General features: G+C 41.0%; 3 protein-coding genes across 3 annotated transcripts in view; 1 reads left to right on the top strand and 2 right to left on the bottom strand.

The window, feature by feature from the left end:
* LRRC38 (leucine rich repeat containing 38) overlaps positions 1-17,096 on the top strand; it is an 88,250-nt gene that overhangs the window by 42,915 nt on the left and 28,239 nt on the right. The gene's annotated exons all lie outside the window — the stretch shown is intronic.
* LOC138730110 (arylacetamide deacetylase-like 4) lies at positions 1,403-5,781 on the bottom strand. The gene is made up of 4 exons (XM_069874950.1): positions 5,503-5,781; positions 3,476-3,692; positions 3,031-3,094; positions 1,403-2,392 (listed from the first exon to the last, which is right to left on the bottom strand). Exons 1-4 carry the CDS (start codon positions 5,677-5,679, stop codon positions 1,618-1,620), a joined length of 1,233 nt encoding a protein of 410 aa, XP_069731051.1. The 5' UTR covers positions 5,680-5,781; the 3' UTR covers positions 1,403-1,617.
* On the bottom strand, positions 8,239-14,138 carry LOC138730109 (arylacetamide deacetylase-like 4). The gene is made up of 4 exons (XM_069874949.1): positions 13,866-14,138; positions 11,705-11,921; positions 9,351-9,414; positions 8,239-9,019 (listed from the first exon to the last, which is right to left on the bottom strand). Exons 1-4 carry the CDS (start codon positions 14,046-14,048, stop codon positions 8,245-8,247), a joined length of 1,239 nt encoding a protein of 412 aa, XP_069731050.1. The 5' UTR covers positions 14,049-14,138; the 3' UTR covers positions 8,239-8,244.

Below are 17,096 nucleotides of genomic sequence, written 5' to 3'. Positions count from 1 at the left end.
TCCCAGAGCCCCTTTCAGTAGTGGAAGCTGCTCTAAGGTCTCCCTGGAGCCGTCTCTTCTACAGACTGAATGACCCCAGTTCTCAGGATCCTAACTTGCCGGGAGCATGTCATTCATCCTTCCCTTCAGGGCTTCTCTAACGGCGGCCAGCAGGTCTAACAGAGAGGGTTTTACAAAAATTACCCTCTATCAGCAGCTGGAAAATAAGAAAAGCCTTACAAAAATAACACCTAAACCACATTTCTGGCAGAAATCATGGCACAGTAAATCATCGTAGTAGATGTACTAATCGTAGAAGCAAGGACAATTTGAAGCTTTCCAGGATGATTCACTCCAGGAGGGATACTGAAATAGGAGAACTCATATTGAATTGTTCCCTTAATTGCCAGTATGAACGCGGAAGTAAAAATCACTGGCAGTATGTAAAAAATGCCATGTCACTTAACCATGGATGAGATGTCTTTATGGCTACCTTTGATTGAACTTTCTCCGATAACAGTAAACCTCAGAGGAGACCAAGTTACCACAGATCCCTCCGGTGCTACACACTTCAAAGTCCTTGTAAGTATTGTACAAGGTGCCAGCAGGCATCACGTTGGAGAAGAGTTAGAGGAGACCCTTTAATTTCCTGTTTAGCTTCATGTTAATTGTGGGACTGATACAGGGCCTGGTATTCTACGTGGTATTGTTGCATTGCAGATGATGTGAATAACTGTTTGGAGGTAGCAGTTATGTACCGAGTGAAGTGCTAGTTTATGATGGGTTGCTACCTACAGGGAGAGCCACTTAGTGGGGAGGTTAAATTGTGTCTTGCTTCTGATCTGCAGCCACAACGTGTTGCTTCATGTACTGTGGACATTCTTTAAGTGGTTTAGAATGTATCATTTTAACAAGGACATGTAGAAAGGAAAATGGGAACTAACATGAGGAAAAGAGAAGCTTACATGTGCTCTGCAAAGGTAAATGCATCAATCTTGGTTTGTTGTTGGAGTACTTAAGCACAGGAACAAGTTTTTGAGCAAACTCGCATGTCTGATAAATGCAGGAAAGCACTTGGGGCATTTCCTTTGCTATCATTTACTCAAGGCTGTTAATAGAATATCTCTGTTGGGGGCAGTTGCAGTTTTGACTTCATTTTTTCGAGTCTAAAATTAGTTGGTTATAGAATTTTTTCTGCAAGTCAGTGACTGAGAATCTCGGACTCAGCTGCTACGTGTAACGTACAGCACAGGAACTGTGTTACAGCATTGCAGTGTCAGCATCTTTCTTTGCCAGAACACACTCAGCCTTTTATGAAGAATGACACCATAGATCATAACTGAATAAAATGGGTCAGACCAGGTGTTGGTTTAAAATTTTACTGCATCTTTAATATTTACTGAGAGAGTAGCAAGTGCCTGGTCCCAACAGGGCATTAAAACAGGCAGACTGCACGTGGAATACTTCAAACAGCACTAAAAGAAATGTTCATAGCATTCTTGAAATATCTTTTTCAGTGGTCACATTGGTAGAATTGCTCATTAACAAATGGTCCTCTCTAAACCTCTCAAATGGAATTTAGAAGCATGAAAAACCACAGAAAATTGGCAGTTCTTATAGAAGGAAAGTAAATTGTTTCTACAAGCTTTTAAGAAAGTTCCTAATATTGTCAAGACCCTTTTTTCCAGAGGAAAATGACAACCAATCACTATCAAATGGATTCACGATTCCGTGGAATCCATCCTCAAGGTGGTACCAGGTCACCTGAACACCATTGTCCTCCAGTCTCTTCTTGTAAAGCAACCCATCGTCCCTCAGTACATCGAACTCACACGTCAGGATGAAAGTCTCGGGCAACTGTCGGACAATGGCATCTTCAGCCAGCAGCGGGCACAGGTTGGGCTCACAGAATCGTCTCACGGTCTCATAAACGTCAGTCGTACAGTCAAGCAGCACATGTGGTTTGTAGCCTCTGACCTTAAATTTTTCAGGGATGTTATCTGGACTCACCCACTTCCTATAATTTAATTTAATATCCATAGGTACATGGGAACCCTCCAAGACCTCTTCCAGATTGCATGCATTCCCATTCAGGTACTGCAACATGTAGAAAGCAGCACGTTCTCGGAATAAGGGAGGGACTCCCTGATTCTGCTGGTAGGATGGTAAATTGAAGTCCAGTGCCTGAAGGGCTGGGTAGATCAGGATCTGAGCACGCAGTCTGGGGAGGTTCGATTGACCTGCAAGAGTCTGGCTGACGGCGGCTGCCAGATTGCCCCCAGCACTGTCCCCACAGACAATTACACTGGCAGGATCCACCCCATAGTGCTCTGTGTTCTTCATAAAGTGTACAGTGGCATCAAGACAGTCTTCATATGCAGCTGGATATTTGTGTTCTGGAGCTAAACGGTACCTAATGCACAGAAAGTCCAAGAGGGAACTATTAGTTTTAAATGTTTTGCTGAAAATACTGGTTCCTGCAACCAGGAATTCCCTGATTACCTCAGAATTTTGCCTGTCTCCACAGGTTGCCATAAATAAACTGCAACTTGTTGGAGCAGGCAGTGCAGATTAACTTGTTAGGGTATTGTTTGTTCAGGAAGTTTCTTGGGTCGTTAACAACACAGGAGTGCTCAGCTGCCAACATTGTCTGGGGTTCACTCGCAGTCATTTGGTTGATTATGCTTTAGCTTCCCATGTGTTGGATACAAATGACAATACTTCTGTTCTATGGCTTTGTTACAGTAGAGCTATATCCTCATAATCCTAATCGTTATGTCGGTATATTGACGAAGTATATTGGTATGTATTAGTATATTGGTACATAGCTTGTCTTTCTTGTAGTGCATCTGCAAGCATCAAGCAGTTTCCTTGAATAAGGAAAGGCTCACTGTCTGTTCACTATTGATTTTGTGCTTAGCATTTGAAAATAGTGATTGAAAAGCGAGAAACATTTCCCCAAGAATGGTTGTTGCCATCACCAGGGAGGCTGGGAGGTGGTGTTTGCACTATAGGAAATGATCTCTAAAAACAGCATGAGGGAAGACTCACCCAACAGATACAACCACTGACTCACTTTCTCTGGCCATGTAGCGGCACAGCTTGTCATGGGTCTCTGAAAGAAACATATTTCATGGGGTTTGGTTTGGTTGTTTTATTTTCCAGTGTTCTCCATTGCGTAAGTCAAAGAATTGCAGGAAGAGAATGCTCTCTACATTTCTCTGCCCCCCCTACATAGTTCCTCAGATCTTTTGTCGCCCCCCATCTTCCTGTTTCAGCATTTGCTGTATTTTCATATCTCATTGTCCTCGTCTTTAAGAAAACTACACAAAATGCAGTGCAAACGCTTTATTCTGACAGCAGGACCTAGTAAGGTGCATCTGTGGTTATACTCAAACTTCCTAACTGCTACAAATCAAGCAACAACCAACTTTACCATTTATGAAGTAAATACTTCTTTAATAAATTATAATCTTTTTCCTGTTAGATATCTTACCCAGACTTCCAAAGACCCATCCTCCTCCATGGAAAAATAGAACTCCTCTCCTTTGGTTGGCAGATGGAGCCTTAGGCTGATAAATCCTTACAGGCACTTTCTCAAACCACAGGTCCTTGATGATGAGCTTCGGGTCTGCTCCTCGAGTCTTTCTACTTTGCATGTACCGGACAAAGCTAACCTGACTGCAGATGCCCAATTTTTCCAAAATCTTACCCTGTTCAAAGGCAAAGAGAACAGGGAATTCACTCAAGAGATTCTGTGGTTTTCGAAGTAAGGGAACAGTGTGGGCAGTGTATTCATGATGTCCAAGTCCTGCATTTTAGGGCAATCATAAAGTATTTGAGTAGTTTTACAGGTACAGCGGAACTGATCAAATCTCTGAATTCTTCACTGATGTGTGCAATGCACTGGCAAGAAAATCCAGAAGGTGAAAAGAATACAAATGAGAGCAATTGGTCCGATATAACTTTGCAAAAATAATTTTTTAAAAAGGTATAACCTCTGTTTTGAAATACATTATTTAGTCATGCCAAACCAGTACTTTGATCCATGTGAAGATCTGGGTCAAGCTCTTAACAGTCACTGTTTTGATATGAATATTTCTCATTAGCCTGCCACATTTGTGTGCATTATCAGTACAGGGCTGTGGCTCACAGTGTATTTACCTATGAAAGACCTTTTCAACAGTGACTCCAGCTATTGTGGTGTTCTCTGTGCCGATTTTGAGGCTGAAGAAGCTCCTGCTTTTTGCAACATACTGATCTTAATTCATTAGAGAACTAGTCTTAGTGTCTCTAATTGTGTATGCACATGATAAAATGATTTATTCTTTTGTATTTGCTAATTTCCAGGCAAAACATTGAACAATTCCAAATAATACTCTCACCTTTACGTTCAACTTGTTTGGGTTCTTTCATCTTGCGCTGTTTATAGTGCAGTGTACAATTATGGTTTATGGTAATAATGGGCAGCGTATAGGGGATAGAGAACTGGCTTTTCCAGCTGCTAAGCGAAGTCATCTCTTTCCAATTACAACTTATATGCAGCCAAGGCATGTGAATATATATCTAGAATTCTTTAGCATGGTCCACTCTAATCTAAAATATTTCTGACAGAGATATTTTATTTTTATTTAAAATATGTTGTCCCTCTTGGATTTATTTAAGTGATTTATTAAATACAAGCACAACTTCTGCTCTCCCATGTATTCCTAACATCTTCCATCATCACAGCATCTATATATCTATCATCACATGGAAATACTCCTGATTCAGTGAGGTCCTTTGTCAGCAGAGATCACAGAAGCTGAGTGCTGGTAAGAGCTTCAGCTCTTGTAGACTGATTAGCTTCCCACTCTTTTAGCCACCTGGAGAAGCTGGGCTGGCCAGGACCCCTCATTCCCATCAGACAAGCCTGCTTGTTTGCTGCAGGAGTTATAAATACGCATTCAGGGTAGGTGAAATTCTTTCAGCTCCCCTCGCGCAACGTTCCCAGGTCTTGTCACTTGTCTGACAGAATCTCCCCCTTCCCAAAAGCAGTTCTGAAATGTTCCATTTCTAATTTTATCTTCAAAATAAATATGTAACTCCTTATCCCCAAGGCCAAGAAGAGCTTGAAAGCATGGCTCAAGGACATCTGATGTATTCTACACCTAGAATGGAAATACAAATGATCTAACATGCATCAGGTTTCTTAATCAAATTATTGCCAGGTTAGTACAATTCACTACAGATGCACATTCAGGCTTTCAAATACTTGTGTTAGGCAGCGTTTACACACTGCCTGATGTAAGAACCAGGCAGGACTGTAACAATGCAGAGTAGCGTGGAACAGCTGGGAAAGGTTTCTTTAGCAAAACCAAGCTTCTAAATGCAACATGCAGCATGACAGCTAAGCCCTACTCTCCTTAATGAAAATTCATTCCAAGCAGGGTTATAGTGCTTAAAAGGTTCAGTTTAAAAGGTTCAGTTTAAAATCTGCAGGTTTATTGTTCTTCCCCCAGAATTCACACCAAGTTAACTTACCACCACAGCTCTGCTGATTAAAATTACATGAATGGTTCGAAGCTTCACAGGCTGATTCACTCCAGGAGGAATATCCGAGTTGGAGATATCAAAATTAATTGCCCCCAGGACTAACAATATAAATCCAGCAACAAAAGCTGCTAAGAACAGCACCAGCAGTGTGAAAACAACTGCCATCTTGCTGAGCAGCAAAGTGGTCTGAAATGTCTTTGGTTTGACTTTCCCAGCTATCTTTTGCTCGGTACTTCCTGATTCTTTGTTCTGCGTAAGGTTGCTCTAGTAAAAACCTTTCTCCTCCCTTGTACGAACACATCGGTAGGTATCTTTCCCTCTTTCATATTCTTCCACACACACTCCCTTCCTTTCTCAAAGGATAAGTGTTTCCAAGTCCTGAATTTGTTAAAAGATCTCTGCCAGCATCATGTTGGAATTTTTGCAAGAAACCAGCCTTTAGCTGGGAGAGGAGAGATATGAGTAAACTGCATTAATATTAAATGAATTTTGGGGATGAAAAACAGGCACAGAGCATTTGTGTGATTTGAATTTGTGTTGCTCTAAGACACAATACGGAAGAGTTTCTCCAGGGTTATGCAGAGATGGGAACCTGCACATGACAACTGTGACTGTAAAGGGCCAAATGGATTGGCACCAGTGTTTTCTTGGAAAGGTGCATTTAGAGAATTGTGTCATTACCTCAGTTGCTGGGGTTTTTTGTGTTATATTTTAAAAGAACCCACAGGAGGCCGAGTTTGGACGCAGGATCAAGTTATCTCGTGTCAGGTAAATGTCAGGAACTCTCAGAGTGCAGCAGAGGCACCATAAAATTACTTAAGATAATCAGCAATTAATGACTTCCAAACCAAACTGCTTTATTGTGTTCTTGCTGTAAAATGGGATTGTGCTACAGTAGAGATGCTGTGGTTCAAATTAAGCTTGTGATATTAATTGTGAATCTGAGTCTGCAACTCTGCAAACAACTAGGATATCAGAACATTGTTGAAATTGGAAATTCCCAGGGGAATCAAAGAGGTAAAAATCTCATTTCATTAAGCAGCCATGTTATTATTTGTTTTTAAAGTCAAATCAGTGATGGGGGAAAAGTACTGTGGCATTTTAGTTATAAAATTTCATCATTTTTTCCAGTGAGAAACTGGGTGGTTTTAATAGGGCACATGGCCAGTGTACAATATACTGAGGTACAAGGAAATACTTTGTCTAAAAGCAGCGAAAGTCCAGATTTTTAAAAAATCATCCACCCAACAGTGTTTCTGTACTTCCAGTCTGGATTGTTTCCACAGTGACATGATCATATACAATAGTAAGACATAGCCCAGTTGTCTGGTTAATTAATTACTGGTCACAGTACAGATTTTACAAGGTAGAATTATCAAGATTGTGGTCTCTGCCTGCCAGTGTTGCATTGTTTCTTTCACAACAAGGTATTAATTCAGATTTATTAGAGAGTTCATGCTCAGCATACATAACTTTCTCTTGTAATGCAAATAGAATCATAGAGTCATAGAATAGTTTGGGTTGGAAGGGACCTTAAAGATCATCTAGTTCCAACCCCCCAGTCCTATCACCACAAGCCTTTGTGAACAGTCCCTCCCCAGCTTTCTTGTAGCCCCTTCAGGTACTGGAAGGTTGCTGTAAGGTCTCCTCAGAGCCTTCTCATCTCCAGACTGAACAAGCCCAACTGTCTCAGCCTGTCCTGATTTGGGAGGTTCTCCAGCCCTCTCATCATCCTTGTAGCCTTCTCTGGACCCGTTCCAACAGCTCCATCTCCTTCTTATGTCGAGGATTCCAGACCTGGACATATTTGAAATGCTAGTTTTTATTTTTTTTGTTGAAAGCATCACAGAATTGCCACAGCGTTACAGTGAGAGGATAACCTGATGCTCTGCTTCTCTACCTTCTTACATCTGTGACCTTCAGAACTTTTTCAACAAACGTACAATAATACCAGGTAGCATAACAGGTAATCTTGAGCACAGGATAATCTTGAAAGAGAAACAAAGGGTACAGAAAGGCAAGGAAGTCGCCCCCTCACCTCTGCACTTCCCTAACATGTACACTCAAAAGCTTAGGGATTCCGGTTTAAGAATCAAGTTCCAAAATGAAACATCATCTCTCAGATTCCATCCCAATCAAACCCATACTACTTCCAGTTCAGAAGGTTCGTTTCTGACAGAAGCCTTTCTGTTGACTACACTTTCTCAGGAAAAGCGTGGTCTTTGTGTAGAGCAGCTCTAGAAATTAGAGTGCACAGCTGTAATTGCCCTGTCTGACATAAGGCTTCACAGAACCCGAGTCACTGGGCTCCCAATCTGATTCCCTGCACGTCTCCTGTCTCTCACAAGGACCAGAGTAGATCCTGGTTGTTGTCTTCAGCTTTTCCAGGTGGTTCGAGAACCTTCAGGAAAAGATGCTCTTGCTGCCTGTCTTGAACGTGCGCATGCCATGCAAAGATACTAGAACTGCTAGAGTTGAAGGGGAACGATGTGCCGGGTGCCTCACTTTCCATCTCCATCTTATCAGTGTGGGTTTATAATGTTGTTTTCTAGGATGGTTGTGCTTTAAATAATCTTAACGTTTGTTTGAAAGTCACTGCAGAAGCAGAAAGCAGAAACTATAAAATGCAGTCAATATCCGAAGCATAAATTACAAGTATTTACGTTCTTTGGCAAGAGTAAATTTGCCAAGGATAATGTGAGATTTGCATCTTTGTTCTGAAAAGTACTTTTATAGACTGTTTATAAAATTCACAGTCCTATTCATTATCTTTTCTGCAGATAAAAAGGAAAAAATCCCATAGCCAAAAAAGGCTAAAATTCCATGGAAAGCGCTCTGAGAATGATACCAGGTCACTCGAACACCATTGTCCTCTAGTCGCTTCTTGTATAAAAGCCCATCGTCCCGAAGCACATCAAACTCACACGTGACAATGTAGGTCTCTGGGAGCTGGCGAATAACGGAGTCTTCAGCTAAAAGTGGGGAAAATGTTATTGCTAAAATTTCCTTGATTGCTTCATGTGCTTCAGGTTTATATGGAGTGGGTTTCAGAGGCACATAGCCTCTAATCTTAAATTCATCAGGAATAATGTCAGCACTTATCCATTTTTTATACTTGCTTTTCATACTCTCAGGAACATGGCAGTTTTGTAGGATATCTTCCATAGCTGTTGGTTCTTTATTAAGATAACGAAAACAGAAGTAGATAACGAGCTTCCGATACAATATGGGGACTGAAGCGTTCTGCTGGTAGGAAGGCAGATGAAAATCTAGCCCCTGTAGTCCTGGGTAAAGTAAGACCTGAGCACGTACTTTTGGGAGATCTCTTTTGTTCAGCAGTATTTGGCAAATAACCGTAGCGAAATTAGCTCCACAACTGTCACCGCTTATGATGATGAGAGCAGGATCCACGTGATACTCCTCTAAATTCCTCATGAAGTATAAGGTAGCAGTGAGACAATCCAGATATTGCCCTGGGTATGGGTGTTCAGGAGCCAAGCGATAACTGTAACGTCAAAGATATTGTGGTTGTTGTCAAAGTAATTATGAACATTTCATTTGCATTGTTCGTGATTGACTGGTATGGGAGTTATGTAGGCTTTTTTTCCTAAATTTTAAAGATTATCTTTGTTTTTAACTAGTGTGGATTGGACAGACAAACTGATGGTCTTACAGTGATTTTAGAATACTTTGCCTGTAAGCACATTTCTAAATTAAATGAAAGGCTAAAGCAAAATATAGGGAGCACAATCTGCAATAATAAATAACTTCAGCCTGTTTTTCACAAGTGTTTCAGCTGTGGCCCATGTTACCACAAATGTGAAAGTAGCACTTACCCGACAGACATCACCACTGAGTTGCATTTTTTGGCAATGCAGCGGCATATTCTTTCAAAGGCCCCTAAAGAGAAAGTGTATCAGAAATGATGTTTTAAAAAAATCATATAACCTTTTGAAATGAAGTTATAGATCCTTGAACATATGCTCGTGGAAGGCACTGCAACAGAAGACTGATGAGTCAACATTTTCAGGCAATTTTCTACCGTAATTCCAGGATCATCTTCCTGAAAGGCAATAGCCTCCTTAGAGTTCATTGTTTTATTCCTAAGTCAGGATGCTCTCTTCATCTCTTTGACTTCTCTACAAGCCATTTCACCTGTCATTTTACACATGAACCTCCATCTTTTTTTGTGCCTTTTAATCAGTTTTTATCCAAATGAAAGACGTTCGCTCTTGTATTGTGGGTGTGTAGTCTCTTTAAGAGACTCTTCGAAATCAAAGTATGTTTTGTCAACTCGCTCTCCATTATTTGTGTATTTGCTGACTCATTTAAAAAGCTTAAATTGATTTGTGAAGCATGACTTCCATTTATATGGATATTAAGGACTGAGTGATATTTATCTGTCTAGTGATTCTCCTTTCTAGCTTCTGCTAACTCGCTGTTTGTGGACTTCAGGCTGACCAGTGTGCAGATTCCCCCAGTCCCCTTCATGTTGTCATTATGTTAATTATATCAGTTGCTTTCCTTTTGCCAAGGACCAATGGGAACCCAAATGGAAGGTCACGTCCTGCAGCCCATGTATCAGCGTGGATATTCTATTAAGCCGTAGCGTGGGATATAGCTGCCTCAGTGTGCGGATTGTGGAACAACCGTTGTCTTGTGAACAGCTACAAACATGCAGCTTTGTGCTGTCATTTTTTCCTTCCAGCAGGAGTTCACCATCTCTTAGATCACAGAGGGTTCTCTCTTGAGTCCTCTCTGCCACCCACACTGGCTCTACAACCAGGACCATCCCAGCTGGTGGCCGTCTGGTGCTCCCAGACTAATGTGCTCAGCGGTAAAATAGGGGCTCATGATTTCTGCTGCAGCAGAAACCTAAGTTACCAGCAATGACGTTATTCTGCATGATGCTAAGGGAAGCTAGTCAGGCTCTCAAACTCATTTGCAGATACCTGAGGTCTACCTAGCGTAGTGCCAGTGGAGGCTTATCCTTTGCAACAAAAAAGGGTTCAAAACCCACAAACTTCTCCTGTCTGAGCCCTGGAATGAAATCTAGATTTCCATGTTAGGTGCCTTGGCTTCCAGAGAAGCACACACAGACTTGGTTGCTCAGAAAGAGACCCAGAACAGTGAGGAGGCTGAGCCAGCAGCTACTGAGACACTCATGAGGTTATCTCCCTTTCTGCAAAAGGAATCAAGTATTGCATGCAGTGTTATCACAAGAGTCAAACTCCCCCAAATTGGTTCTGGTTTTAATGCTCATTTATTATTTCTGTTTTCCTTTTCATTCCTTGTTTGCATGAATAGGAATATATTTACAGATTTTTTTTTATGTATTCTTTGAATTATTTCATGGACCACGTGATGTCTTTTAGACTTCTTTTGATGCATGAACTGCATCTTCTGCAGTTCTACATGAAAGTTGAGTGCTGAGCACAAAAGTATATCTTAAACTCTACAATTTTAGGCCCTATCCAAGCACTTCAGCCCAATGGAGATGCAAAGATAAAAATTTCTCCTTGAGAAGTAACCAAAGCATTGGCTCAGAGAAAGAAGCCAGGAAGTATTCTTTTTAGAAACAGCACTGTCATTTTCATTATGCTAATTATTCCAGAAAGCAATCTAGGCTGGGTTGCCTATCAGCCTAAAAGGATTTTAAGTTGCATTTCCAGGAAAGATGGAGTACAGGGAAGAAGGAGGGAGGAGACACGGATACCAGCCCTTACACTCAGTGTTCTTTTCAGCTACCCATTAGTTAAGGAGCATCCTGTTTGCTGAGCTTCTCTCACAGTAGCCTGAGCACATCTGGTTTTTCTAATGATGTCTTTTCTCTGCCCTGGCAAACTGAATCTTTCTCAGAACAACTTCAACAGGAGGAGGAGCAGAGTCCCTCTGCTGTTAGCTGACAGCTGATAGAGCGTTGTTTGGATCACAGTTCTGGATTTAGAAGCCTCAGATCTGCTAAGAGCTTCTTTCAGCAACCTTGCCTGTAGCCCAGAGGAAGCAGGAATGTGATTAGCCTTAGCTATGCACTAGGCTATTAGTTCTGCAAGGTGTTTTGCAGTTAATATTTGGATTGCAAAGACTCTTGTCATTAGGAAGGACAGGCGAGATATTGACAGACGTGTCTGAAGGTAAAGATGTAAAGGTTTGCATTTGATTTTAAAAATAAAACTTGCTGATTTCTTACTAATGCTCCCAAATATGCCAGCGCCTCCATGAAAATACAGAACTCCTCTTCTTTTGCTGGTCAGTGGCCATTTGGGCTGATAAATCCTCACCGGTACCTCATCTACTTTGAGATCTTTGATAAGAAGTTTTGAATCTCTCCATGGTGGAATTCCATCTAGCACAACTCGCAGTATGCTTGATTCATTGCAGACCCCTAGCTTCTCCAAAATCTTTCCCTGTTGAAAAGAAAGGATTTGGCAAATTATTAGTGTGAAAGGTTCCAACTGTCTTTAATTAATTTCTTTTACTGCGTTGTATTTCAGGACACACTGGAGACAGTGCTTCAGTGGAGCTTTGGAGCCTGTTAAGAAGGCCTTGAACAGTTTTGATTGAATGAAAAGTAGCTGAAGATTGCTCAAAAGTGATGTGTCCACCCCATTCTGCACAGCCCACTGTCCTCTCCCTCGCTTTTTATTTTTGTGTGAATCTAAAAATAACCAGAAAGGTATTTAAGCTGAAAATATGAGGGAAAGGAGAAGACCTTTGGTTTTGAAATAAGTGTTCAAAGTAATTATGGGTGTGAGGGCATTGAAAAAGCAGGCTGTGCTGAAATCTGTGGGGTTGTCATAGGCTCTGGTGTATGGCATGATAGGAAGGCAAATAACATTCATTTCTATTTCTTACAGCCATAAGGAAAAGAAGGCAACATTTTAGAAGCTATATCAGTCTTTCTTCTACTAAAGACGCTGTATATTTTGCATGAAAAAGCACAAAGAGAATTTCTTCCCTAAGAAGAAATTGTTGAGGTTTGGTGGGAAAGGAGAGACTTCCTGCATTCAAGCTGCACCAAAATGTCTCAACTTTCAACTCAACTCTTTCCAAGTCTGATATCAAATTGGTTTTTGCTGTATATAAGGGAGAGGATTCAGTGGTCACTTTTAGCCCAAGGAAGCTGTTGTTTTCAGATTGTCATACATAGACCCAGACAGTGATTTAACACACTCGCTGAGAACTTGGTTTAGCTTGGTTGGGTTTTTTTTCTCTCTAAAAACCTATGCTAAGTTTTTCTGATGTGGACAGCATCGCACAACTTCAGAGATGGAAAGAAAAAATTCCAGCTTGATAGTCTTTTAGTTCTGTAACGCTTGCATTCAAGAAAGGACTTGTCAGCCCCATAAGTACATATAAGCAGGAGTAGGGTTGTTACTAGCTTGAACTGGAAAAAGCAGACAACGATTCTGAAACTGAAAATATCCCATTTTTATGAGTTTTCCATAATAATTAATTTCCATTGCCGACTTGAAAGATTTTTGATTTTGTCTTTATGTTACAGAACTAATGGAAATGGATATATTGGAATTGTGTTAAATTCATTATCATGAGCAAACACAAACACACACACACTGGCTTTTTTAAAGTGAAACCTAAACACGTTGTTCTTAAGTACACCTACGTCTCACTTTCTGAACCAGCCACGTAAGATGAAATACCTCACCATTCCTATCCATTGTTAGTTTTTATTTAATTCATGGCTCCTAGTACACTGTGCTTATAAATAATGTCTATATAGATGCGATTGTGAGTAAGAAGTATAGAATGAAGCAGATGTGAAGAGGAGTGGTGCAGTCCTGCTTCTGAAGAGAGAGCATTGTTATCCGCATGTGCAGCTCAGGAGGCACAGTGCACATAGAGTTCTGGGGGTTCTTTAATTTTCTTGTGAAACAGTTTTCCAGTGTAAAGTGGCTGTAGTTTGAGAGGCACTGAAAAATCTAGATGAGCTTTTAAGAGTGGTCACATCAGTTTTATGAGTTAATTTAACATTGTTTCTTTCATAGAATCATAGAATTGTAGAATCATAGAAAGGTTTGCGTTGGAAGGGACATTAAAGATCATCCAGTTCCAAGCCCCTGCCATGGGCAGGGACACCTCCCACTGGACCAGGGCTCAGAGCCGCATCCATCCAGGCCTTGAACCCCTCCAGGGATGGGGCAGCCATCATTGTCATGAACCTCCTCCTTGTGTCTAGGCTAAATCTTCCCCTCTCCAATTTATAGTCATTATAACAATGTTTACAGGCTGCAAGGGAGTATATTGCTGCTGCTTTTTTCTTTCTTAAGTCACTGTCTTCCAGCTCTACCAAAACAAAAGAGAAGTCCCCAGTTTTAAGAAAGTTAACTTACCAAGACCAGGGTGGCAATCAAGACTGAGTGGAAGAAACGAAGCTTTAGAGGTTCGTCGATTCCGGGTGGGATTTCTGAATTGAAAAAATCATAAAATACCGCCCCCAAAAACAATGCTGGGATTAGAACAGGAGACACAAAAAGTATTCCTATGATTGCTAAGATTGTATAAATAGAGGCCATTTCACTTTAACAGAAGTGAATGCTACAAAGACCGATGCTGTCCTGGCCTAGTTTGTCAGGTGTTTCAGAGGTGTCTTCTCAGTAGACTGAGCGCTTCGTTCATAAGCAGAACTAAAAAGTTTATCAATGTTGCAATACCCTAATTTTCTCCACCCTTCTTTTGCTAATGATATTATTGGCAACACTTCCTCATACTTAAACAAGGGGAGGGGGGAGCTTGTATCCTGTACGAAAGATGGAATTCAGATTACATGGAATTGATATATATCCTGAGTTCCGAGCAGTGAGTATCCTGAGAAACTCTTTTCTGAAGACTGTCAGTGTTTGGGTTGTTCTGGATTCATTATGGTGGACGTTCCTATTGCAGCATTACATTTTGATGATGTGGGGCTACTGCAGTTGTCACCAAGGAATATACTTCTCTGAGAAGAAAAGCATTCAAATCCACATGCTTTTCTAAACCTGGTTTCGCAGTGGAATGCTCAGCACAAGCCTGAGTGGACATTGAGGTCTCCAGATACATGGTGGCATCTTTGTAGATTCTGTTGGTTCTGGTAAAAGCTTTTCACTAATTAAACTCTCAGAATTATATATTCATTGTAATTTTTGTTTCTAGTTTACTGTAAAGGCATTATGAATGCGTGACTGTTATCAGTGACAGGTGGTTAAAGTTAGTTCTTTGGTGCAATAATTTTTCTGGTTTGTATTCTTATTGGAATTTCATTTCCACATAGTTTTGAACTTACAGCTCCCAGACTTATTCCTGTCCTGGCTTTTAAAACCAAATTCCAGTCTTAGAGCTAATTAGTCCTTAGCTTCATTAGCACAGTGTTTCAAACAAAGCAATCCTGACAGCTGATTTGCACAATTGGAGATAAATGTGTGTTGGATGAAGCAACACAGATTTGCACCAACGTTTGTGAAATCGGCAAATCCTCAGCTGCTCAGTGAGGGCTTTTTCTTCACTGAAGTTGCTGATGTGGAACCGCCTTCTCCTCCCGTGGAGCACAACCCCAGCGGTAAGAGTTCGAGGTCTCAGGCTGTAGGGTGTTGAATCTAACTCCCTGATACCTATGGCCAGTGCTTGTTCTGATTTCATCTTATCAACCTGTATCCGTAGGGCTTTTTCTGCCACACAGCAGGGGCATCCTGCTCGTGGTAGGGGTTATTCGCTCTGTGAACAGTTTCTGTGTAGTGTGATATTGTAGCACGGCCTGTATTTGTTATTGAGTGTTTGTTTGGCCGTATAGTCCTGGCAAAGCAGCAGAGAACCACAGGTCTCACTAAGTGCTTATTCCTGATGGCTGTGCCGTCAATCAAGATATCCTGAAATACAGTCCCACGTGGACATCAGCTTTAGGATTGTATTTCAGCATTCTTGATGAATTCTTACGTTTGAATCCTCAGAGAAGGAAAATTCCGTTCTTTCAAATGAACTGGTACGCAAGAGTAGTAAAGTCATAAAGGCTCTTACTGCTGCAAAGGCAGTAAACGAAGCTTCTAGAGCAACCATTGAGTGAAATACCTGATAGAATAGATCAGATGATGAACACTTCCCACTGAAAAGGACACGTGTCTGTTGTAGCTCTGTAAGCGGCTGCTGACACGGTATCAGCAAGAGCCTTGTCTTCACAATATTCAGTGAGTCAATGATTAAACACCTTTAATCAAAACCAAAACACCTCACAGATGTTATCTCTGTTTTGAAACCTCTGATAAAGCGGAAGGAATATTTCTTTACTATCTTTTTTTATTTAAAAATAAGCTTTTAAAGGAGGGTTCAGAGGTTTCATTTGTTTGTTGTTTGATGTCATGCCCTGTCAGTTGTCTTCAGTAAGGATGTGTTGTATGGTTAGGAAAGTCTGAACAAAAATATTTCAGTTAAGCATTATAGCCCTTCTGTTGTTGCAGAAATGTTGGTTAAATAGTGTTTCAGAATAATATCTTAATATTTTACTCGTAGAGCATACCCTGATTATGCTCAGTGCATATTCTAACTGTATGTTATGTCAGCACCTCAGCCTTTCCTCCCTGCCTGTTACCACAGTTTCCATCTTATTTCCAGAACTGAGCACATCCCATGGTCTTAGAGCTACTCGGTCCTTCTGGGGATGCTTATATTAACAACTGTTCCATGATTCTTGGTGCCTCACATGACAAAATGCTCGTGTGACTCAAGTGATCCTGTTACTGCGTGACACTTTCCTACTGGTACTTGTTCAGAGATGCTCTGAATATTTCCAGTCTGGTCAGCCATTCCTGTACCCACCTTTTTAAGCTGAAAGAGGGGAGATGGAGATGGGATCTTGAGGAGAAATGCTTTCCTGTGAGGGTGGCGAGGCCCTGGCTCAGGCTGCCCAGAGGAGTGGTGGTTGTCCCATCCCTGGAGGTGTTCAAGGCCAGGTTGGATGGGGCTTGGATCCCCTGATCCACGGAGAGATGTCTCTGCCCATGGCAGGGGTTTGGAACTGGATGGTCTTTAAGGTCCCTTCCAACCCAAACCATTCCATGATTCTATGATTCTGTGTATTCGCTGATGTGTTTTGCTACATCCATTCTGTTATATTTTCAACAAGCTCATTGTGAACTCCCAGCTTGCACAGTTTTTCCTTTTCAGTAGATGAGAACAGCCTTGCATTAGCTACAGAAGACTGAAGAGATTCCAGTAAACTGGAGAAAACAAGCACAGCATGGAGTCTAGTATTATAATATGCATTATAGACATGCATATGGTTTTTTACTCTCATGAAATGGTTCAGCTCTTCAAAGCTCACAAAACTGATATTTTATTCATTGGATTTAGTGTTGCTGGAGACTGACATATTTAATATATCAGTTGGCAAGTACAAAATTGACAATAATACAGTAAATTCCCATTTTCTAATCCATGAGCCTCTGTTTATGCAGGAAGTCACCTCTAACATTCATTCTTTTATTAATTGTTCAGCATATTTCTCATAGTCCCAGCAATGACGGGAAGGCAAAGTATTGTAACAATACTTATTCAAAATAACATGGTCTTTGCTGTTTTCTCCTCCAGCTTAACCT

This window comes from Phaenicophaeus curvirostris, chromosome 22 (genome assembly GCF_032191515.1).
Source record: "Phaenicophaeus curvirostris isolate KB17595 chromosome 22, BPBGC_Pcur_1.0, whole genome shotgun sequence".
Classification (NCBI taxonomy): Eukaryota; Metazoa; Chordata; class Aves; order Cuculiformes; family Cuculidae; genus Phaenicophaeus; species Phaenicophaeus curvirostris.
The sequence above is the reverse complement of the archived record's forward strand: the minus strand, read 5'-3'. Positions and strand labels throughout refer to the sequence as shown.

Bases quoted from the DNA above. Each gene is read 5' to 3' on its own strand.
- LOC138730110 (XM_069874950.1), bottom strand. From the start codon at position 5,679: ATGGCAGTTGTTTTCACACTGCTGGTGCTGTTCTTAGCAGCTTTTGTT. The intron at 3,693-5,502 runs GTAAGTTAACTT...GCCTTTGAACAG, and splicing joins TAATCAGCAGAGCTGTGGTG to GGTAAGATTTTGGAAAAATT. The intron at 3,095-3,475 runs GTAAGATATCTA...TGTTTCTTTCAG, and splicing joins ATGGGTCTTTGGAAGTCTGG to AGACCCATGACAAGCTGTGC.
- LOC138730109 (XM_069874949.1), bottom strand. From the start codon at position 14,048: ATGGCCTCTATTTATACAATCTTAGCAATCATAGGAATACTTTTTGTG. The intron at 9,415-11,704 runs GTAAGAAATCAG...CTTTCTCTTTAG, and splicing joins TGGCATATTTGGGAGCATTA to GGGCCTTTGAAAGAATATGC. The intron at 9,020-9,350 runs GTAAGTGCTACT...TTGACGTTACAG, and splicing joins TCAGTGGTGATGTCTGTCGG to TTATCGCTTGGCTCCTGAAC.